We start from the raw sequence: 24,908 nt of genomic DNA, 5'->3' as shown, positions 1-24,908 counted from the left end.
GTATGGGACAAAGCACTCATAGAGAATATGAGGAAAGTGTTTCTTCCAAACAGGATTTTTCATTGACATTTGCAAGCAAAGTTCCTTTCCTTATTTCTAATTTGTCCTTTCTCCTTTTTTCTGTGGTATGTTTGCAGTCTTGCCTTCACATGTCCTTTCATCTTGCTTATTCTTGGGCAGCTTTGTTCAGACCATCTATTTGTTTTGATACTCTCTTCTCACTGTACTCAAAACCTGTTCTGAGAACCAGAGGTTTGGTATTTTATTCCACTTTTACCATAGCCAGAGGGCCCAACAAGGGGAAGAGGTCAAATGAGTCTGTTTGAAGTATTTCTCAATAATTGGGCTCTGATTTATCCTCTCATGTTTTGTTAGATGTACATTTCCAAGGGGGCTTATCCTGAACTTCAGAGTATTTCTCTTTGCAACTCTGAAGACTTCGCTTCGGTCAGCAGGAAGCCAATCCTCTTTGAGAGGTTATTCGGTTTCCTCTTCACCTATTTTACCAATCTCTTCTGTCCCATGGACTTCAAACAGAACTTAATATGGGATGCATTGTATTGAAAGTGAGGTCCAACGTAAGTGATCATTGTGGCTTGATTCAATCCATGAAACTCAAACTTTTCCATATTTCCATATTTGTTAAGATAGCCTTATCTTCCAAACTTAAAAAAAAAAAAAGAGTTCAAGTATGCCTGTCAGTGTTTCTACCCAAGGTTCTGGGTTTCTGCTCCCCCCACTCCCACCCCCACCCCCAACACACACAGCTGCCATGCCGTTGATAAGAGCAAACAGCCGGACATAAAACCTAATGAATCTACTTCTATCATGGAGAGCAATTTCAGAATCTTGAAAGGAGGGCTTCTGTTTCTCATGGTATGTTATGTCCAGCCAAATGTACATTAGGAGTAGAAAGAGAAAATGAGGTGGCCCAAAGTCATGAATCTCCAAAGCCCACCTCTGTCTCTTCAAGGCTGAGTTGAACCAAAACCCCCTTGTGAGCTGTTTTGAGTTGCAGAACTGTTTGCAAATGAGCTTGGAGCACACTGGGTAAACGGGGATGGTTGGTAAATTCTATTTCACTTCACCAGTGAGCTGAAAAAGCATTGGATAATATGTTATGAGTTGTAGATCTGTTTGATTGCATTGTTGCAAAGTGGGAATTGTTTTGCAACATAGATTCTTAATCACTGAGGCATCTATGATTGAATGCGTTGAAAATTGGCTGAAATTGAAAGTTAACTATACTGCAGACGGCTTATTCTGGTGTATAATTGAAAATAAATTCTAATAACTCTTCTCGAAAGAGCTGCTCAGAGGAAATTTCAAGCCCCCCGAAAAAAAAAAAATTGCTTTCTCAAAGAGACTCTTCCTCTGCATAATGGAGTAATGAAAACAAAGCCTAACCTAGTTTTTCTGTGATTTGAATGCACTGACCAAAAAAAAAAAAAAAAGTTGATACTGAACACTCGTAAACTTATTTTGTAATATGCTTCCCAAGCCCTTATGCTGGAGAGGTCTTATCACTTCTCTCTGAAGTCACTTTAGGACCATTTTACACAAAGACAGGGAAAAAAAGGCATGAGCTTTTGTAATCAGACAGCCTTAAGTTTGAATCTTTGCTCTGGCCTCACCAACTTAGTGACACTGGCAATTCATTTTTTTTTTTCTGAGTTTCAGTTTCTATCTCTGTAAAAAGAGTTTAATAATATCTAATTTTCCTTGCTTTGCATAGTTATTGTAAACATGAGAAATAAACTATATGGACAGTATCTTGTACATAGCTGGCACTCAACACACTAGAAATTATATATGGATATGTGTATATATACAAAAAGCCTATGTAGTCATTCATATATTCCTACGTTCATATTTTACTCAAATATTTGCCCAATTCTGCACAACCACAGGCAGGGAACATGTAGGAGAATCAGGAGAAAATGCCTAGCCCCACCCAGGAACAGAAGCTTAACGTTCTGGTCCTGGATTCAGAAAGACTAGAGCTGTAATCCTGACCTGGATATTAGCCATTCTAAACCTCATTTTTTCCATCTGTGAAATTGAAGTAATAGCTTTATATATTTTATTAGGTTGTGGTAAATAAAATAATGCAGAGTATCTGTCCTACGTAAGTTTTCTTCAATGTGCACTTGTCAGAGCGACTACATTCTGCACTGCCCCAGAGCCCACTGGACAAAAAATGAGTTTCAGAATCACACAGGCTCTCCCTGACTCCCCTTCCATGAGCTGTGTAACCTGGAACGAGTTATTGTCCATCTTCTGTGAGGCCCTATTCTCCTACATCAGATGGAGATGCTAACACCTCCCAGGGTAATGAAGAGGCTTTACTGAGATCCCATGCATGGTAGGCAACTAACCCATGCTAGCTGTCTCCGGAACCCTGCTCCAATTGTTCTTGGCCTCATTTTGGGCAGAGTGAGACTTTGACATTGCTTTCTCCATAGTCTCAGGAGTGGCTAGGTAGTTATCCTTGAGGTCAGGCGAGAAACCACATTGCCCATGAAAGCTGGCAACTTTCAACTCCAAAGAAACAGTCCCCTACTCACCTCTTGGCCTCTGAGTGAAACATCTTTGTCTTTGTCCACGGTGACGGATGCTAGCATGGATGTCCAAGCCATCCCTCTGTCTTCTCCTGGTTTGCCCCAACAGTGGTGCTCTCATTCCCTTCTAAAATGAAGTCCAGGGGGGCCAGGCTGGCTCCGTCAGTACAGCACATGACTCTTGATTGTAAGCTCGAGCCCCACGTTGGATGTAGAGATTACTTAAAAATTAAAACAAAAACAAAAGCAAAGCAAACAAACAAAACCCAAAGTCCAGGGAGGATGCTACTCCTGAAGCTGTTTTTGTTTGTTTGTTTGTTTGTTGTTTTGTTTTTGTGGGGTTTTTTTTTTGGTTTTGTTTTGTTTTTTTCATGGAAGGCTTGAGTCATTTTCTATGGGAAAAAATTGCATTAAATTTTAAAAAGCCAAAGAGCAGGAGGATAGACACTCTGGCTGCTCGGGCAGTAATATCAAAGGATAATATGTGCAGGTTACATATGCTTTCAGCCTTCTGCACTCAGCTATACTGAATCTCCTCCCCTGATTCCCAAACTGGGTTCACGAGCCCCACCTCTATTCTCATGTCCCGTCCAGCTGGACCACTGTCCAGGCCATGCTGTTTAGGTTGTCCCTGCTCTTGCCAGGCCAGCAGCGTCACCTACTACTCATCCTGTGTCTCCTGTTGGAGAAGAAAGCCTGGCCCCAAATCAAGGCTGTTGAGCTGCAAACAGATAACTGGCTTCTTTTGACTTGAATTAAGGGCAAGTCTTACCTGCCCCTAATCCTATTCTCTGCTCACCTCTGCCACCACCTAACCTCTCTCCAGTTCTTGTGCCCAAGCCAAAATAACACTGTCCTGGGGCGCCTGGGTGGCTCAGTCGTTAAGCGTCTGCCTTCGGCTCAGGTCATGATCTCAGGGTCCTGGGATTGAGCCCCGCATCGGGCTCCCCGCTCAGCGGGAAGCCTGCTTTCTCCCTCTCCCACTTCCCCTGCTTGTGTTCCCTCTCTCGCTGTGTCTCTATCTGTCAAATAAATAAATAAAATCTTTAAAAAAAAAAAAATAAAAAAAAAATAAATAAAAAAACACTGTCCTTGGGTAGCCACTTTGCATGAAAATTTACCTCCTAGAAGCCAAGCCAGCCTGGTGGTGCGCAAGAGAATGCATCTTGCAGGGATGTTATAAGGATGAGCCAAAAACGAAAGTTCTTGGAATAAATATGCTCTCAAAAATGGTAGAATTTTCTATTTGTTTCCTAGACTTTGATTCTAGTCCCTTCTTATAGCTCAGCTTCTCTGTGGACTGATCACCAACAAGTACCAGTCCCCCTCAATGGTCCCATGTCCTAAATAGCTACATCCTACCGGGTCACATTGGTGGCACTGGGCATGGCATTGCCTCCATAGTTTGACCCTATCAACTGAGGAGATCCTTCGATTTTGACAAGCACTTGTTCTCATGCACTGTAAACTCTTCTGGGAGGACGAGTATAGGTGAATCGGTTCATGGAAATTACCAATTACAGGAAAGTTGTGCCCCTATTAATAAGGTTAGGAATGTTATCATCATAGAAGAATCAGATGGGAGTCTATTGAATTTAAAACACTTAGGAAAACTTTATTCAAAAGTGGGCTTAGAAAGATATGAGGGCATGTGATATAATGAGCACTAGGTATTATATAAAACTAATGAATCACTGAACTCTCTTTGAAACTAATAATACATTATATGTTAATTAATTGAATTTAAATAAAATAAAATTTTAAAAAAGATATAATAATGACATATTTAATGATAAGTAAATCAGATAAAGAAGGCATTACTCTAGAATTGCTCTGGCTGAAAGGGATAGGCTGGCTTCAAGTTCTGTCTGTTATGATCCTACTTGTATCTCCTTTTCAGAGACTTGAAGGCCGTACTCTGTGTATAAGGAACTCTAGATCCTAGTTCTAGGTTCTTCCACTACATAGCTGGGGGATCTTGAACATTCTCTTTGGTAGTAGTTTTATTATCTCTAGAATGGAAAAAAATATATAATTCTCCCTGCACGCCATTTGAAAACATTTTTTTTTAAATTAAAATTTAGAAAATTTAACAACAGCAATAACTCAGCCTCATGAAGCATACAGGCACTCTTCTGAAAACTTTCACATGAATTAACTCAATCTTTGCAGGAACATTAAAAGGCTGCTTACTACTTTTTAAAGATTTTATTTATTTATTCATGAGAGACAGAGAGAGAGAGAGAGAGGAAGAGGCAGAGGGAGAAGCAGGCTCCCTGCTTCTAGATGCGGGACTAGATCCCAGGACTCTGGGATCATGACCCAAGCGGCAGACGCCCAACCAACTGAGCCACCCAGGCACCCCAAGGCTGCTTAATATTATTATGCTTTTTTGACAAATGAGACACTGAGGCACAGAGAGGCTGAGTAATTTGCCTAAGGTCACACTACTGATGAGTGGCAAAGCTGGGGTTTAAAACTAGGCCATCTAAGCCCATGCTGGCCCTCCTACCTCATATTGCTTCCCTAACCAATTTAGGAAGGTGAGAGTCACACCAGTACATGTAGAAGTATTCTAGAATGTTAAGATATTTGTTAGCATGGAGATACTTGCAATCATACCATTTGGAATGCAAAGTAATACTGATTTTTTTTTTCTTTCCTTCTTTCCCGGTTTGGGGCATTTCCTAAGAAGTTGATGACTGTACCTTCTTTTCTTTGCTGATAGCATTTATTTTCCAAAGAAAATCACTATTTATCAAATAGAATTTGGTAATCAAAGTGGAAAGGCTGCTTTCAATGAAGAAGTCTTAGAAGTCTAAAAAAGGAACGTGTGCTTTCACCTTTCACCTCAACCACAGACATCCTACCTAGTAGTTCAGATACATAGACCTAGTCGCAAGACCTAACTATTTTACTGTTAAGCCAAGAAGTGGAAGAGTCTCTGTCCACAAATGTTGCCCCTCCCCCACCATGCAAAGACCTACTCTGGCACTTTCTCTGGAGAGGTTGACAGCTCTTCAATAGGGAGAGGGGAGGCCGAATTCCCCTTCCGGTTTTGGTGAGCCAGGGAATGATGGGAGCATCCATCCCAGGAGAGGTTGAAAGCAGAGATGCTCCAGTTCTGAGGATGTCTCTTTGTTTCTTGTTTATTTCTTGCTGGGTCTGCAACCTCCTTGCAGTTGGGAAGAATAGAGACTTCAAAGGGCTTCCTTACACCTGAAAAGACTATGAAACCACATGGAAAGAGACAGGACTTCCTCATGCTGGAAGGATAAACATACACAACTTATTATCATGATGAGAGACAAAGACTAAAAACAAAAATGGGCTCAAGAAAGTTTTAGATCCATATATCTTGAAACAGATTATCAACAGAGAATGTGCAGCATTTGGCTCAACCTGGTCCTTTGAAGGTAAAGCTCAGAGAGGATAATCACCCTTCCCAATAGAGGCTCCCCTGCAGGCTTTCATAAGCCATATTTGGGTGTTACCTGAACTATGGGGTTGACCTAATTTGCCATTTCTTGTCTTGTTAAATGAGGCTGACTCTACCCCACTGCTTTGGAAGAAAGTTTGAAATGTGAATCCAGAGGCCAGACTGCAGGACCTCACACTCCACAGGTGACTTTAATTAAGTGCAGTGACTCCTAAACCTGGGGCCTCGGCCGAGCTCAATATGAAAATTAGTGGTGAAGGTTTCTCATGCCTGTAGATGCCCTTGCCCACCCTCTCCAAAACTATTACACCAGGATCTCCCAGGAGGGGTCTAGAGATCAGTATTGTTTCAAATCTTCACAGGTGATTTGGATCCCCAGCTGAGGTCGAGAATGACTGTCACATGGTTTCTCCTCATTGGGGACCAAAGGCCGCTAGTGGCTACCCTGTTTTTTACCTGCCAGGTTATAGTACTAAACGAGTTCCTTGCTTGTTTCCAGATGCTAAAATCAGCACTGCATGCTAGCTGTTAGTACATATACAAAAGGAATGATAGGAATGGCATTGCCCAAGAGACCAGAAATTGGTCTACACAAGAAAACATGTACTCTTAGGAGGTGTCCCTCTGTGCTTATTTGCCACTTGAGGACAATTAATGGATGTCCACACTGTAACTACTTGCTAATTTCTCTGGTCAGACTTACATTCTGTACCCAGATTGACATTATGGTGATGATGATGATGATGGTGATTTCCCAATTCACTAGACTGAGTAGTGAAATAATAGGCATGTCTTTGAAGGGGCATCAGGAGTCTACCCCTGTGACCCTGGACAAATCACTACTCTTATTGAGTCTTATGGGTTTTTTAACTTATAAGATGAAGGGAGTTAGACTAGCTTGGTGGTTTTCAAAAGGCATTTCACAGTAGAATCCTTTTTAAACAAAACAGATTAAAGGGGATTATCTCTGGCTGCAGCCAGGGGTGAGGTGTGGAAGCAGAGCTGCAGGACTATGAGGTCTCTCTGAGACCACCATGAGCCCTCTGGTCTGCTGAGCTCAGAAGGAGCGAGGAGATCTGAATCTTATCAGTTGAGGCCAGTCTGGGTGCCTTGAGCTGTCAGCCTGTTTACCTTTTGCAATGCCAACCCCTCTTTTTTGGGGAGAGAAGAGCAGAGATGGGAGTCAGTGGTGGCTGTGAGTAGTACCCTAACTGGTAATTTACTGCAATAGATGATCTCTGGGTTTTCTTAAAGCTCCATATTCTGGATTTTAAGACTTTGCTCCTAGTATCTCTTAAAACTGAGTAGGGAACAAAAAGAGATACCCATCTTAATTCTGGCGATTTTTATAACACGACCATTGCCAGGCACAAAGTGCAGCCACTTTGGAACAATTGATCAGGCTGAATGGACAGTGATGAGCATACCGAATGGAGACTGGAAAATGGGAAGGGTTGGGAAGAGCGCTCCAGGTTGAAGCCCCATCAGGAGTCCTCAACATATTAGAAAGTTAAAGCAGCTGGGAGTTGAGTCAGTCCTCCATTCTAGAAACTAAAGAGAGAGCCAGATAGTTGGTTGTCAAAAGAATAACAATTTGGGGAAGTGCAAAAGCTGACTTTGAAACAGATGAAACAATATAAAACTCCAATAAACTCAGGTATCACTCTGGAATTAATGGAGGACAAATTGGATCTGCTGTTAACTTAAATACCCATCTGCTCACATCCCTGGAGCCCATAAATTTGTGGGGCTAATTAGTTGTTGCCATCCTGAGAGCAGCAGGGGGCTAACCACATTCCCTGGAGTTTTGTTACACACAAGCCCATTTCCCTGCCTCTTCAGACACCTGAGTTGGAGGGGTAGGGAGTGGAATGGATATGGCCTGTCCTGGCGTGGTCCAAAGAGTTTGGATGAGATAGCGATTGGCGTCCATGTTCTCATCTTGATCTTCCTGAAAAGATGGTATTGAGAAATCTCCAAACTTATTTACATTTTCTCCACTATTATATATTTTTGTCATCACGTCTACAACAATGCTTTTTCTCATCTATCCAATTACCATCCTGTCCCTTCCCTCAGTCCCCCTCTGCTGCCTGACTTGACTTCTCTAAAAGCGATTCTGTCTGTACCAGAAACGTGAAGCCTTAATATAGGCTCTTCAGCATAATCGCTTCTTAATTAAGTCAGGCTATGGCTCGGTTTCCCAGAATTGTTTCCAGAGGGCTTAATTTTACTTCTGCTCAAAATTAATATTTTACATTTTGCTCTTAAAAGAAACAAAAAAAGACTGAAAAGGAACTTGAGAAGAGCAGAATGAGAAAAGGGTCCAGGGAAAAAGAGAGATCATATTTCAGCTCCCATTACAGAACCTTCAAGCCTCTGTTGCTGTTTTCGGCAAGTAACACTCAATCTGTGACATTCACTTTAGCAAAACAAAGCATGGATCAAGGTAATTAAATGGCACAGCTCAGAGCGAATTAAGGGATGATTCTATCAACAGGAGGCACCTGCTGATCTGACACTTTCCATGTGCCTGGTCTGTCCTGGCTGTGCCTGCCCAGGACTATGGGGAGCCAGCACAGGGTACCTGGGTGCCCTGTAAGCGGGCACCGTCTGAGATCTGTGTGCTTGTCACAAAGGCAGAAGACCCAAGAGATGAATGATATTAGTGCCGTTGTATCTTCTTCCTCAAGAGCTGGCCCGGGAGCTCCTGGGGCCTCTCACTAATGACTGTGGTGCACAGAACTTGGGGGCACATTCACCCTGAGACTGCAAGGAGCGCGTTCTTCCATAAGAAGGTGCTGGACTGCTGGCCCAACCCAACAACGCCGTCTGTTATCCACTCAGCCATTCATGGACTCCCTATTATATTCCAGACTGTGTCCAGCTGCTGGAGCTCCAATGATAACAAAACATAGACATGGGCGCCCCCTTCATCAAGCCTGCACATCTGTGGGTCACAGAATATGGGTCAGGGTGAGAGTTCACGTGTACAAACTCACTCGGAGAGTGTGCAGGAGAGCAGCATAAAGGAGACCTGGGGATCCTCAGAGGGTATATCCTAGAGGTATATGCTGCCTCAAATGGGTCTGGCTTGGATTTTTTTTCAGTATGATCATAATCACATACAGAAATTCTGTACTTCTTCTATTATTCTGCACTTCTTTTCATTAAGACTATCTCCGTAGAATCTCCCAGGAGGTTACATAGTGGTTGGGGTTGGGGGAATTGATCCAAAGGCTGAGGAGCTAGAAATGTGGTACTACGACTCTGGCCCAATGTGTAAGAGGCCAAGTGTAAGGTCCCTGAGAGATTTCTTCCTATTATCCTCAACCTTCCCTCCTCTCTGCTTCCCAGCTAAGAGTGGTGCTGTCTGGAGTAGGGGGGTGGAAGTCAAAGATGCTCTGAGGGACCAGATAGACTGAGTTCTTAACCATTGATCCAACCACATAGAATATGCAAATCTATGGAAACGTATGCGATAATATCTGGCCATGGGATTTATGTGATCACCTGAAATCCTGGTTCTGGTAGGACATGATAGGATGTTGGGAAATTTCATCCTAGGTTCCTGTGACTGATGCTGTGCCAGGGTGTTTCATTTGCATGACTGATTATTAGCCAGATGGGCCCTTCTTCCCGCTCTACAAAGTACTAGCAGGAAGGGGTTTCTACTACTTAGCCTGCTCTTGCTGAGGGACTACCCAAATTCATTACTTGCTATGAAAGTTTATTGTACAAATACTACATAAGATAATTGGGCAGTACTCCCCTTTCATACATGGATTTTCATCAAAAGAAAAGTCTGTTTCTTTTAGGAATGGATTTATTACAAGGGGCTTAGTTTATAGGATTTCTCAATTTCTTTTTGTAAATATTTTATCAGCATGATAGATTAGTCTTAAGAAGATTGAAAGGTACATTTTCCTTTAGCCATTTGGCATAAGAAGAGAAATGATTTTTTTCCCCTGACAAAGAACTTAGGATGGCAATAAACCCATATATGTTCAGGTGCTTCATAATGGGAACTGGGACTTCCTCATTTATCCCAGCTTGTGTGCATTGTTATTAGATGTTGCTTCTGCAGTGAACAGGCTTGAAACATTGCCAAACCTGGACTCTGCCAAGCCTCACCAGGCTCAGGTCTGGGGGTCTCTGTGTTCTTATTCATACAGAAAGGTATGGAGTGAGCCCTTCCTTTAAGTGCTTCATTTGTAGTTAGCACACTTCACCATAATCATGAAGTAGATACTATCATTAGTCATTTAATAGTTAGAAAAATTGAGGTACAGAGAAGTGAAGTGAGTGCCCACGATGATAAGGAAGTGGTGAGGTCTAGTTTCAATGACAAGGCCATGTGCTTGGGGACCCTATCATGCTGCTGCTTCTGTAGGTCCTCGCTCTGGAGAGGCACCTCCTTTCTCCTCTCAAATGTGTTTACTATCCTCAGCCTTTCTACAAAGCACAAAGTCATGCTGAGTCAGAGCCCAGTGGTTGGAGAGAGGGTAAAGGCAAAAGGCATTCTGGGGCAGGTGTGAAAGAACATTTCATTTCAACCTAACGTTCACATTCAGACCTTACATGCCAAATGGGAAAGGAAATCTGTGTACTACACCAAACTCTGCACAGTCTTCTCTTCTCTACGGTCAAGCCATGTCTTACTCTTTTTACAATCTCACCCAGTTTTAACACTCATCTCTACCATGGAGCCCTCTTCCAAAGATTTGTTTTGGCATTCTTCTAGTTCTTATGCATTCAGGTCTACATAGCTGGTTTTATAGGTGTTCTTGAATACATACATATTCATATATATCTTCTTTCCTCCATTGTATCAGAGCTCCCATTGGCCCTTGGGAAGGGTCAAATATTATCTTTCATACCATTCTTCCACTGTTTCTTGGATAGGTCTGGAGATACTGGGTTACATGGAGCACCCAGAATGGGTAGAAGTTAATGTTGGGGACCAGATCATGACCCCAACACCATTCTACACCATCAGAAATATCCGTGATGCTCAGCCTTTGCAAACAGAAATAGAAAGCTTAGATTCTAGCTATTAAGAGTATGAAACCCCGAGACCAATCTTAACTATAAATATGCACAGATGGAGGCACGTGTGCAAGGGGCTAAAAAAAGTGTACTTGCACGGTCGGTCAGCACAGAGAAGTGGACAAGAGGGGAGTACATTTTATGAATAGGTTTCAAGGGCAAGCACACAACTGATTATCTAAGACAGGGGTCAGCAAATTAGGGCCCCTGGGCCAAATCTGGCCAAGTTACCTTTTTTTTTTTACAATAAAGTGTTACGAAACCACGCTCACGCTTTTGCACATGATCTAGGGCTGCTACCCTACTGCAAGAGCAGGGTCAAGTAGTAAGGCACAGACAGCATGACCCAAAAGCCTAAATATTTACAGTGTAGCCTTGTTCTCTGCTTCTATTTTTGAAGCATACAATCTTCTTCTAAACTTCATATGGAAAAATCTCTGTAAGTCCAACTCCCTCCCCGCCCCCATATTTAACCCATTTTCTTTCCCTGTCATGTATACGAATTTGAAAAGAGCTCAGAACTTTAATTTCTGCAAGTCAGTCACTTCTTCAGAACATTCAGTGCCATGGTCTACTTAGATGCAGATTTTACATGAGTTCCAGATTTTTTTTTATTGTACTTTACCTTTTCAGAGTACATTTTAGCATAAATGGTAAGGAAATTATTTGTGCATTGTCTCACACTTAGAATCTCTTTGCCAGATCCTGCAGTTTGGCCAGGAATTTCTGGGGTAGGTGTGATAATCATCAGACTGTTCTTGACACCTCCAACCAGAAATGTATAGTGGGAAATTGAAAAGAAATGAACTCTAGAGGGGATTTCAATCTCAGCTTTTTCAACTTCTGGAGTTTTGTTTCAATTTTAACCTACTATTCCCAGTATGACATATTTCCTGGTTTTCAGTATTGATTTTTATATTATGGAAGAAATACAAGGATGTGCTGTTTCTGGGTCATGTTCACACCATAATGTGTTCACTAAGGTGTGTGTAAAGCCCTCAGTCCAGAATTATATGGAGACAGAAAATGTGAAAGGGGACATGGAACTAGTAGGCTGCCTTGCAGGGCTCCCTGACCTGAGGCTGTACATAAAGAGGTCAGCCTTCACACCCAAGCAGGACCAGCTGAAAACTCTGGGTTAACTTATCTGAAATCTCACACATTTATCAGTGGGATTATATCTCCCACCAACCTTCCTTAACAAAAGGTCAAGTGGATCACGGAAAAGTGTCCAGAAATAGCAAAGCAAGTCCTTGAGACTCAGAGGCATTTGATCCAGGGAAAATATGAGCCCTGAGCAAAGAAAGAAATTCACAACTTCCTTCAAACTCGAGAGTATCACCAGTAAGAATGTTCTTAAGTGCATGGAGAGACGTCAATAGCTATGGAATTGTGCTAGGCATGAACAGCGCATCTATAACCTTTGAGAATAGCATCACAGAGGGCAACCACCACACTGTGGGCTACAATGCAGAATTTTATAGGAAACGGGCCTTTAGAGGACCCCTTAGTTTCCCAGATAAGAAAGGGCAAGCTATGAAAAACAAATTGAGGGGTAAGCAGTCTGACATCCAACGAGCTTCCCAGTCTGCAAGGTTTATTTTTTTAATACAAAATCTCATTTGATTCTTACCACATGTCTGAAATTCTGTAAATCACGTACATTGAATAAATGAGAAAATTAAGCCTTAGCAGATTTAAAAATTTGCCCAAAGTTTTTATAGTTTGTTAATGACGGAACTGGATAGAAATTTATATCTGATTCTTCACTACACCATGCAAGGTTGGAATACTATTGTCCCCAGCTCCTTCAGGAACAAAGCTGAGAGAAAAAGTTGACCATTGTGTACCTTATAGGTAAGGGCATTTTTTTTTTTAACCTACTACAAATGAAGATTTTGATATTTATTTCAGGTAATTTCCTCCAGGCATATATTGCATCTTAAGCGAAGTACAGCTTAGGACCTAATTCCTTTTTGTAACATGTTCTCACAGCTACCCCATCACTTTGTAATACTAAGATAGTTTAACGATCGTACTAGGAAAAGAGAGGGGGCAAAAGCATGGGGGGGATGGTGGGGTGGGCCATTCCACGTTCTTCTCTCTCATTATACTTCATTACATGGCGTGAGGGTGTAGAACCTGAGATTCATTGCCTATTTCTCTTGGATTCACAAACTGCTTTTTGTGACACATCCAGAAAGAGGAACTAGAAGAAGAATCACTCTGAGTTGTGTGAATTCAAATGGAAGCCAAAAGAAGCTGACAAATATTGAAGCCTGAGCCAGAGACAAAAGTGGGCCCGTGACGTCTGCCGATGTTCTGTCTAGGGTTGTTCATTTCATCATGTTGCGCGGCAGGTGCGTGGTGACAGGTTGTTGTGCTGACAACCACAAGCGTTCCGTTAAGCTCTGCCGCTTGCTCTATAAGTTCGTCGTGGAAGAGGGAAAGATGTCTTTGTCTAAATATGAGTAATAATCATGGTGATTATAACGCCGTGTGTGGCACCAGTTCATGGTAAACAGGGAATTTCCTTCAATCAAGGAAATCGAAAAGGCACTGCTTTGATAACCATAGGCAAGTATAGGGCTTCCAGAAGCAGAATGCAGTAGTTGCTTATGTGTGTCGGGGAGGGAGAGTGAGACTGCGTATTGATGGGATAAGAAGTGGTTCGAGCATTCCCAAGGCCCTTTCAGTATCTGGAGAGAGCTCCGTAATTCATAATCCTGAAATGCATAAGCTGATAATTGCCTTAATCACCGGAGAAACATGGCTGAAACGAACTGAAATAAGCCATAAAACTCATTACAAGATAACAAGATTCTATCTATTCTCCAAGGTCACATTAGTGCTCCATAAGGTCAAGAGTTAATCTCCTCGTTCAGTGGAAGCATGTAGATAAGAAACTGGTGTTTGTGTGTGTGTGTGTGTGGTTTACATCTTTCTAAATTCCAAGACAATAGAGATGGCCAGGTAGGCGAAAGGAAAGTGGATGACAGTTAATGAATAATCCACGCTGTTGTGCTTTCCTTTTTTGACTTTTGGAGTACAAATGTCCAGGATATCAATGATTGTGAAATGGGTTTGTTTTGCAAATTTAGCATTCCCCAGACTGACCACCTGCCCTTCCATATGATTCAAGTAGGCTGTCTACAGGTCAACAGGGCTATGGCTTGAGATTTTGAACAAACTTCTTTCCCATTGGCCTGATAAGGTGAACCTTAGATAGTTATACAGGAAGGAATCAGGCATCGCTCCCTCTGACCTCCTCACTCTTTCCGATGAGAGAAACAAGGCCCAGGCAGGTGCAATGCTAGCCAAGTCCCTCAGGCCATTCACAGAGGATGGACCCACGAGGTAGTCCAGGGTACTATTTCACTAAAAGATAGGTTCTCAGGGAGGGAAAGGCAGAAGCTAGAGACTGCAAATGTCGGGAAGATGGAATCTCTGCCTTCCCCAAGGATGCTAAGAACAACGCTGTCTTGAATTGGGGCATCACGTCCTCATGCATGGAAGGTGATTATTGGTTAACCTGGCCCTGGGGCTCTTGCTGCTTCTGCATTTTTGTCCTCATTCGATGCAGGTGACCCACCTCCTCTTCCCTCCAGGCCCTCACCTCCAACTCTGCTCCTCCCTCTCCCCTGTAGCTTCCAAGATGCCGATCTTGCATTATAAGATCTAGATGTCCCTGTTTCTCAGTAAAGACTGGAAAATAACAAACATAACAAACCCCCCAAAAGAATGTTTATAAGGAAAAGTGAGAGTTTGTGCCTGATTCATAGAAAGTTCTCAATAAAGTCATCATCATCGTCCTTACCACCATCACCAGTTTAAGCAGGGCCAAGGGATGAAAGGAGACAAGAGACTGCCTAGTTCTCATCACTGCTATGCCCCCCATTAAAAGAAACAAGCTATAAATGCAGCAGAGAGAAATATCTAAGTTTTAAAAAATAAAATTACAGTTAAATTGTTATTTAATTCCAAGGAGACATCTAAAAATCCCTCCGCCTCCCTTATGGGATGATAAAAGAGTCACTGTTTGGGGACATAGGGTGATTCCAGTGCCAGCTCCGAACGTTTTCAGGCATTTAGGTACCATTAATCATCAATAAATTACATGCAAATTTAAATCTACTGATCTGAAATCGTAGCTTTTTGTTTGTTTCTTGTTTTTTTGTATATGTGGCTTTTAACTCATAGATGAAAAAGACCAAGAATGCTGTCATTTTTTAGTTAACAGAACAAGAAACTAGTTTCTGGCTCCTGCAATTGCCAACTTCTCTTGAAAGTACTTTCTTTAAGATTGCTTTGTGAAAACAATTTAAATTAAGCTCCCAGAATATGCATTTATTGAAGATTTACTTTGATAGATTCTGTGTACTTGGTTACTGCAGAATTAATCCTCAGTGAATATGTCTTTGATAATCAGTTGATTTTCATTTAACACACAGTAACCACCATACAAACTCTAGTCAAGTATATCTTTTCAAGAAAAAAATAAAAAGTTGAGTAAATACTAGCCAGTGATTAAATTAGCTACTTGTTTCTTTCTGCAGCCCAGTCAATTGGATAGATTCAATAGTAAATTTTTAAGTGGAATTCCCTGAATGGCAAGAATAAATTTTATTCACTGACATCGGCAGGATTCTCGGGTCTACATTCAGCTCAGGGCTAGTAAGTTTACACGTTTGCTTCCTGGGGATAAATGAAGAAAGCATAAAAGCCAAAATGAAATCCACTAGGAAGGGAATGCTGAGGTCAGCTCATCAGCTCTGCTGTTCCAGGGAGCTCTGTGAGCAAGTCGCTGCAGGTCCCAGACTGCTAGAGGGGGTCTCCAGCCATGCTGCCCTCTATCCAGGAAGCTGACACCTTCTAGCAGAACCCTCAGAAAATGGGCATGGAAATTGGGGTCTGCACCCAAGTTCTAGATCTAGGAGTTAACAACTTGTGACCTAGGGCAAATGATGACCTCCTGAACACCAGTTTTCTCTTTTGTAAAATGGGAGTGTAAAAGAATATTGTCCTCAGAAGCCTTCATGTGAGTATCAACTGCGATGCTAATGTACATGAGAGGATCGTTTACACTGTTCGGCCCGTGAATAGATACACTATTCTTGTGATGTTTTCCCAGTGAGCAAGGGCTTGGGATAATATAGCCTGATGAGGCTTTGTTGGCAACCAAATGCATTTTGGGGGAAGTTGGTATCCAGATAATACCAGATTTCCAGTAGCTGCAAAACAGAACCACATAAGATCTTGGGCATGGGGCCCAGACCCAAGTCCACACGGCTGATGGCTCACCTTCCCAAGAGCTCAGCCCACCCCCGTCTTAATCCTTTTGGAAGATTGCTCCTAGGCAGTTTTGCCAAATGGACAGCAGTTCAAGTTGGAGCAGGATGGCAGCTGACTTACCTTAGTTGTAGAAATAGCCAGAGTAGGTCCTGGGTTGAGCAGAGGTCCATCCTTTACTTCCCTTACCTTAGGCATTCCATAGAGTCAGAATTCTGGGGCTAGAAACTCTGGGGTGTGGTTCACTGCAGCATGCCCCCCACCCCCCTTGGCTGCTCAGGCTCCCTTTGGCCCTGAACGGAAGAGGAAGGGATATACCCATGTTCTTATCAATAAACAAGCCAACAAGGAAGGTGCTGCACACCATGTGTTCGCTCCCCCCTGCATCGGGGTGGGAATCTCAGCGCAAAGAGGGGCTCCAGACCCCCCGAGCCGAAAGGGAGCCTGAGAACATGTGGCACCTGCTGACAGTCACTCCGCCTTCAGAAAGCCACTTGGAATGCAAGCTGTGCATTGCCTTCATCTTTTACTGCTCTGCCAGACTGTTTACTGGAGCAACCTTATTACCAATCTCCTAAAAATCCCCATAAAATCCATAGATCATGGGCTATAACATCAGTACTGCACCAGCCTGCATGATGAGCCGCTACAATTACTAGCCAGGGGCTGGAGGAAGCCGGCCGTGGTTACCGGGTCCCCACCCACGTACAGCGTGTGGACCATAGAACCAGCTCCAGAAAGACCGGGAAGGAAGGAAAGAAGAAAGAGCTCTCGGCAGTCTCTCCTTTAAGTTTCCCCTTCTTACGGATCTTTTTCTGAGGGGGTTCTTTTTCTTTCCCTCTTTGTTCTTTCAGTTTCAGATATATTCCCCCACCCACTGTCTCTCCTAGCCTCTAGAAACAGATGTGGGACTTGAGAAAGACAACTTCATAGTTGTCGGCTCCCACTGGGGGACCGACAGCAGCCGGCGGGCCGTGGGGAGGGCGAGGCTCAGGCCTGGTTTGCTGCAGCTGTGGGAGAAATCTCTGATGAATTTCAAACCCTGCCTCTGCTTCGGACGTGATCAACAGTCACAGCGGGGCTTCTGTGTTTGACTATATGAACAAGCTCAGAGGGAGAGAGAGAATGCAGCCCTTCCCCTCTGCTCTTTCCCTCCCCCTCCGCAGTGTAGCGGACTGGAGGGCCAGGGCAAACGTGCCTGCCCTGAACTGAGCAATCCTCCAGAAGGTGGACAGCAGGTGCCAGGCCCTCAACACGCAGCCCCGCCGTGGCTGCCCCCAGTCCTCATTGCCGGCAAGAGCCGGATACTGAGCAAGATGTAGGGTAGGGCCTGCCCTTGGCTCCTCCCAGAATGTCTGGGGCAGAGAGCTTGAGACACCCACATGTGTGGGGTCCTGGAGCGGCTTCCAGTAGAACACAGGCGGGGAGCGCACCCAAGAAGCCCCCTCACTGGGATCTGCCTCCTCTGCCTCTTTCTAGGCTCTTCAGAAGAATGGCTTATGGGATGAATGGGTGATAAATGTTGCTGGAAGGAGGCTGTAAATTACAAAAGTCCATGCAATCAGTCAATCAATCAATCAATGTGTAAACAAACAAATAAATAAATAAACCCTGTCTCAGGTTATTAGAGCCTCCAGCCTTATCGGAAAAGTGGCTGCACTGCTCACAGAGGTGTTTGTTAAATATTCATTGACTAAGCATATAAAGCCTCACTCTCCACCAGAAAACAATGTGACAGCCTCTTGGCTTTCCTGCCTATAAAATGGGTTGTTTATTCACTGATTAACTCAACAAACATATAACACATGTCTCCTTATGCACACAACTGACCTAGCTGATGGTACGATAAGGTAACCTCGTTCCTGTCCTCAGGAAGCTCCTTGTTGGATCTCAGGATTCTTTTCTAGAGGTATAAAGTCAATTCTCTGGAAGTAGCAGAGGTGGGAGAAGGGAATGCTGGCCTCTTTTTCTTTTGGCTGTGGAAGGTTTTCACAGAAAGCTTTCCTTCTAGGCAGAGCTCTAGGTAGACAAGGAAAAGCCAAGTGGACCTCCCTGCTCAATGGCAGGGTCAGCGCCCTTATATCTGCCCTGGGTCAGCCTAGTAGGAGGAGAGGGGACCTCAGAGCCCCCCAAACTGCCATCGTAATAGAAAATAACTGCTACAGGCCCTTTTTCTTTCTGAGAACTTTAGAGACCATCCAATGCAGTGCTTCTCAAAGTCTGGTCCCCTACCAGTGGCAACAACATCACCCACAACTCCACAGAAATGCAGATTCTCAGGCTCTACCTCAGACCTACTCAGTCAGAAATGGGAGGCGCTCAACCGCCTGCATTCCTAACAGCCATCCAGGGTCCCGGGGTCTCCAGTGGGGCTGCATGTTGGAATCACTTGGGTGGTTTTTAAAAACGCTGGTGCCTGGGTCCCATTCCCGGGGATCCTGATTTCATTGGATGGGATGAAGTTTGGGGACCAGGATTTGAAAATCTGTTCAGGCGATTCTAAGTTTCAGTCGAAGTGGAGAACCGGTGGAGGAGGCTGAAAGTTCTGCTGTTGAGGAGAAGGGCCCTCGGATCCTTACCCTATGCCAGAACTTTGGCTGTTATGCTTTTTGTTTTCTAGAATTTCTTAGCAATTTCCAGACATTTGCACAGTCATTAAGGAAAAGATGCTAATCAGTAGCATCTAAGCTGGCACCTCTCACCTCCCTTTCTGGAGCTATCTCACAGATAACTAGGCAATCTGCAGCGAAGCGAGGTCAGGAGCCGTTCCTGGGGCTGACATTGCTCCTCGCCCCCCTCGCTTCCCCACAATCCCTATCTAGGAGTGGTGGAGAACGAAGGGCAGGGCTGGTTGGGAAGAAAATTGAGATTTCCTAGATGTTTAGCACATGATGGTGTCTGATTGTGAAAATCGATAAATATACTCGTTGGAAAGAAAAGAGAAATCTCCCCAGCCAAGCTCTGTGTGAAGCCAGGAGGGGAAAGGAAAAGCATTACTCAGAGGAATGCTGGCCTCCAATGGAAACCTCAGAGCAGCCTTAAACCAGTTTCCTTCAGACATTCTGGGACCAGATTCATTGTCCATCTTGGCATCTGGCCCATCCCACCATTGGACATGTTGCCTAGCTCCTGGGAAGACCTCCTTCCCAATCCTAGGGAAGAATTAGAGGGCACATGATGGAGAGCCAGAGACTGTCCATTAGCGCCCCCTGCGTTCATCATATTCCAGCTGACATTTCCCTGGGCCTTTTCTTACCCACGAACAGAGTATTAGTAGTAGACTTCTCCTCTCTGGAGTTTGGAGAAGATGTGGGTAGGAAAGGGAAGAGGCTTCTGCATTTCAGCAGTGTTCTGCCTTAGAGAAGAAGAGAACACGGAAAAAGGTCTGAGAGGTTCCACTCACCTCCCATCCATTTGGAACGCTGGCTGGAGAGGAGGTTTTAAATCCATCCGACTGCCTTTTAGAACACTTACCTAAACATACTGTACCTCTAGATGATCCTACATAATTTTTCTACTTAAGAGACTCAAACACAATCCTCATTTCTTTTCCTTCTAGAAATATAGCATGGAGCGTGGCGTGTACCTCTGAATCAAGAGAATAACTGCAGGTCTGTAGGTGTCATCCCCCCAGAGGCATGGGTAGAGCTGGGAGATGACACAGGCCACACATGACATGTTGCAGAGGTGCTACTGAAGGTCAGAGAGTTCAGATGTGGCATCAGGGCTCCGGTGGGTGGATTTCCAGATTCCGAGTTTGCACAGAGGAGGACTGTGGGTGTAAGGGGGGGACAAGAGGGACACTGCTGAGCCCTGGACCAGAGCACTTGCCTTTGCATCCTCTTTCCTTGAAGGCAGAAGCCTTTGGAGGGAGGGTTTGAGAAAAGGTAGTCCTTGGCTCAAGACCAGAACCAGTGTAGAGCCCAAGTTTGAGTAAGTAGGCAACTGTCAGTTTAAAGTTTTCTTTTGGGGGCCCCTGGCTGGCTCAGTTGGTAGAGCATGTGACTCTTGATCTCAGGGCTATGGGTTCAAGCCCCGCTTTGGGCATAGAGTTTGTGTGTATATATATATATATATATATATATGCTCTTCTCCAAGAAGATGACCCACTTCCATGGAACATACTTCAGCTACATTTGGAATGTGTACATTTTGAATTTGCCGAGTCCTTTGTGCTCCATGTCGGGGGTCCTTTCTTAACTCTCAAAGGCTTAGGAGTGTCCCTGGCTGAGGGACTGAAGGGGTTACCTGGCTTGTCCTTCATACTCACTGTCATAGTCAGGAGTAGAGATCTGGAGAAGGAGAACCTCTTCAGTTGAAACCATGTTGCACAGTTAGGCTGTTGCTATTTGTGGTTTTACGACGGCCCTATAAAGAGCAGCCAAAAAAAATCCCTGGAATGGGTCAGGGGCTTGTCGTGCCTTGAGTGCGGACTGAATGTCCAGTCAGCCCCAACTGCAGTGTCTGGGTTCTCAGCTCTCTAACAAGGCCAGCTTCTGAGCCTTGCCTCCGATTTCAGGACAGCGTCGGGAATTCCATGGCAGAAAAACTCTGCAGTGCACGCAGGGAGGGACCGACCATCTTGTCCTTGCCTTGGAAGGATGGGCGGACAGACGGTGGTCAGCAGAGTTTTAGCTCAGCATTGCAGCGAGGGCAGCTCAAAAGGGCCAGTCTCTTTTTTGAAGTTTTCCCGGATAGTCTCCATCGAATTCCAGGGTATATTTTTTCTTTTATATTCTTCTCAGCACCCAAATGAAAGACACAGGTGTCCTGTCCTCTCAGAGCACCCCATGCCTGCCCTGTTGTGTCAGCGGTGATGCTGCTTTAGGATTCAGCGTCTCCTGTCTGTTTTCCCCCTAGACTATAAAAGGCAGGATCGTGTCTTTCATCTCTGTAGCCCCAGCGTTTTGACAGTATCTGGTGTACAGAGATCCACAATTCCTTATCTGCAATTCCAAATTCAAAAAGGTCTGAGCATCTGAAGTTTGCTATAACTCATTTGCAGTAAAATCTGGGCTAGGTGTTGTCAAGTTTGCAAAGTCAAAACGTGGCAGAATAGAAATAACAGATCTCTCATAAACGGCAAAACAGAAGAGGTGCTAAAAGCGACCGCAGGCAGCACAGAGGGGAGCCGGCAGGTGGCCTCAGAGGACACAGCACTGAAGCTGGGCTTAAATACTAGATATGGAGGCACCTGGTGGCTCAGTCGGTTAAACTCGGCTCAGGTCACGGTCTCAGGGTCGTGAGATCAAGCCCTGGGTTGTGTTCTGCGCTGAGCGTGGAGCCTGCTTAAGATTCTCTCTCCCTCTCTCCCTCTCCTCTGCCCCTCCTCCCCATCCCTGCTCTCGCTCTCTCTCTCTTAAAAAAAAAAAAAAAAATGTTAGATATGATTCCCAAAGATGAGGGGGTGGGATAGGTAGATGCATGGTGCAAGTGGGATGGCATTCATGCCTTTCTGAGTATTTCCCAAACTTTTTATATTCCTCTCTTCCCTGAAGTTTTCAAGCTCTCCCAGGGCTGAGGCTTGAGTCGTATCTTCCTGTTCTTTCCACGTGGCCCCCAAAGAAAGGTGCTGTGAGGACTACTTTGGGGACGGTACCAAGCAAAAGCAGTCATCTCCCAGAATTCCCCTGTTCTGCTGGAAATCATTGTGGGCCTTGCCCGTAGATTGTGATCAAGAATATTTTCTTGAATAAATGGAAACTTAAGGGGTGTGACTTTTTTTAAATTAATAAACTTTAATTTTTAGAGCAGTTTCAGGTTCTGGCAAAATTGAGCGGAAAGTACAGAGATTTCCCCTGCACACCCTGCCTCCCGCACCCCCACCTCCACCCTAGAGTCCTCTGCTGGTTGCAGTTCATGTACCTACATTGACACGCCATTATTTTAATGCCTGTTTGGTCTTCCTTAAGAGTGATAATGGAGGCAGACAGGCATCACTCCCCCAGATCTGATTCAACACCTCTCTCTTTCGTGCCCCCACACAGAGGTTCGTGGTCTACTGAGAAACTTGCCCAGCTGCAAAGCAGCAGAGCAGAGACAGAACGGGATTCCAAGCTTTGAAAGGTGTAAACACTGAGAAGGCAGAGAAATCATTCCTGTGCAACAGAGGGAATCACGTAGGCATAGATATTAAAGATGGAAAAAGGCCTACGAGATCAATTCCCTCCCTCGGGGCTCAGAGGAGGGGAAGTAATGAAGGCACTAGCTCTTGCCTTCTCATTCACTGGGGGAAACAAAAGCCACACATTCTTCCCCAGCTGCCCTGTGCAGCTAAAGCCCAGCGTTCTCTGTTTCTTTCCATGAGTTCAGCCCAAGGACAGCGGTACCCAGCACCCAGCCCTTAAAACTATTTGCTCTTTACAGTTTACAAAGCGCATTTCAAGTATCAGTACAGCCTTGCAACATCCCAGTGGACATACAGGGTATTTAGAAATCCCTCTGTCTCAAAGAAGAGGCTGAGGGGAGCCAGCTGGTGGACTCCTCACATTGGCTGAGGGGCGGAGCCCAAGCAGAGGCTGGAATGCTGAGTCCTGGGCCTGGCTTCTCACAGGTCCTGGCAGGAGGGGGCGTCGCCTTCAGGATCTCCTGGTGACAGCCTGTGATGAAACCAAATCAATTACCTTAATGTAGCATCCATAAAAAACGACGACAAATCGCCATCCTTCTGAAGTAGGGTGTTTTAATTTGTGTGTAGGAAGAGAAGTTTCTGAGTCGAATCATTTTAGGAAAAGCTTAAGCATGGCCCCTCACTGTGGACAGTCCAAATGCGGTCATGAATCTCCAAGAGGAGAAGGAGGAGGCAGAATTTCCTGAAAATATTTGACCATGATTCCATTTTTTGGCAGAGCATCCCGAGTGAGCATCCCTTTGGGGGATTCAGCGTTAAACCTGGTCAAATGGAGGACATGTGGTTATTTTTCGATTCAATCTTCAGCTCGGGGGTATCCTCCATAGAGGTTCTCAGAGAAGCTTGGAGGGGAAAAAAAAACAAAAACAAAAGAACCCAGAAAACTGAAATCTCTAAGAAGAGGCTAAAAGAGCTGAGTTATTGAGGCATAATAAGAAAAAGATACTGGCAGGCCACTGAAATCGATTTTAAACTATTTAGCACATTAGGGGATTTGGTACATAGCACAGTGAGGGTCTGTTCTTGATGTAGAAGGCTGGAGCCCGGCTTCCCTTGTGGCAGAGGGAGGTGGGGGACTCACTGGGCTGTGGGGACCCTGCGGTGTGAAGGGTGCGAGCCTTCGAAACCAGGATCCAGGCGAGGTGTGGACCCAGCATCCTGCAGTTCTCAGACAGAAGGTCTCCTAGAAAAAGCATGAACCAAGTTGCATCCTCCTTTGAGGCAGGGGACAGAGAAAATGACCCAGGCAAGTCACACTGGCCTTATGGTATTGTGATAACAAGCAATTCCTGTAGAAGCAGATCCGAACCGTGAGTACTAAGGTGTCATACTTTGTGTGACAAGGCGGGGGAGAGAAACGGTATGTGAGCTCATCCCAACCAGGAGGAATGGTGGGGAGCTGGGAGAGGGAGAGAGAGGAGAAAGACTCAGAAGCAGGGCCATTTGAAAAGGTCCCAGAGCTGCAGATGGAAAGTCACCCTGTGGGGACTGCGACCTCCCTCGTGTGTAGGCACTGGCCAGTGCTGACCCCAGGTCACTGAGGCCCTGCCTGAGAGAAAAGAGGCTCCCGGCGCCTTGCAACTTCAGTACCCATGCCTGAACTCCCCCCTTGATCTCTATGGTCTGTGTCTCCTCCGTTCCTTCCTGACCTTTCCTCAATGAAGAGGGGGAGCAGGCAGTGGGAGGTGAGGGTGGAGAAGAGAGGCAGAGAGCCGCGAGAAAACAAAAGGAAAATCACGAAGGGAGGCTGGGCCCTGGGGATGGGCTTCTTGCAAAATCTCGCGTTTCATTAAATATAGAAAGGTAGGATGAAAAAAATAATATTCACTCATTGTTACAGTTTCAAAGTCGGAAGCTGGCCTTGATTTCAAAGAACTTGTATGTAATGTGATGCATGGCTTTCTCTTCTGTCTCTCTTTTTATAGGTAAGTGACATTTCATTCTGCTCATCCCCAAGGCAAAGTTGGATGTTTTTAAAGTGGAAAAAAAAAATGAGCGGAAAAAGAAACGGGGAAGGTGGGAAGAGGTGGCAAGTCCAGGGGTCGCAAAGGTAGGTGCCCACTGAATTCATCATCCTTTGCACGGACAGGCAAGGGGGAGGCTTGGCCCCCCTGAGTCGGTGGTGAATGCCTTTCCCCAGGACTAGAGGTTCTGGGCGTGGTCGTGGCTTTTGAGAGGGGAGACACCTTTGCTCTTGGAAAGCGGTCGGTTGCCACGGGGTCTTTCTCTGGTGAAGTTTCGAATTCTGAAATGAGTTGGAGTTTTGTGTCTGATGCGATGAATCAGCTACTTCGCTGTGCGTTGGTGGTAGAGGAAGTAGGGGAAAGAAAACATGTTTACAGCTGCAGAAGCAGAAGTGAAACCTCCCAGCACAGGAATGTGGAAGGTGATCGTTTCTGTCATGATCGGACTGCAAGTGGTATGGAAATTTCTGGATAGA

At 44.7% G+C, this 24,908-nt stretch overlaps 1 protein-coding gene across 5 annotated transcripts in view; it reads left to right on the top strand.

Moving 5' to 3' along the window:
* The window catches only part of NTM (neurotrimin), a 943,472-nt gene that overhangs the window by 259,352 nt on the left and 659,212 nt on the right, over window positions 1-24,908 (top strand). For 3 of the 5 annotated variants that reach the window (XM_078058757.1, XM_078058755.1, XM_078058754.1), the window contains exon 1: window positions 24,731-24,887. The exons of the other annotated variants lie outside the window; for them this stretch is intronic. In XM_078058757.1, coding sequence (XP_077914883.1) covers window positions 24,746-24,887 — 142 coding nt within the window. In that variant the 5' untranslated portion in view covers window positions 24,731-24,745. Of the gene's footprint in view, window positions 1-24,730; window positions 24,888-24,908 lie in introns of those variants that run through there. 5 annotated transcript variants of the gene reach the window in all.

This window comes from Halichoerus grypus, chromosome 11 (assembly GCF_964656455.1).
Source record: "Halichoerus grypus chromosome 11, mHalGry1.hap1.1, whole genome shotgun sequence".
Lineage (NCBI taxonomy): Eukaryota > Metazoa > Chordata > Mammalia > Carnivora > Phocidae > Halichoerus > Halichoerus grypus.
This window is presented reverse-complemented; position numbering and strand designations above follow the sequence as displayed.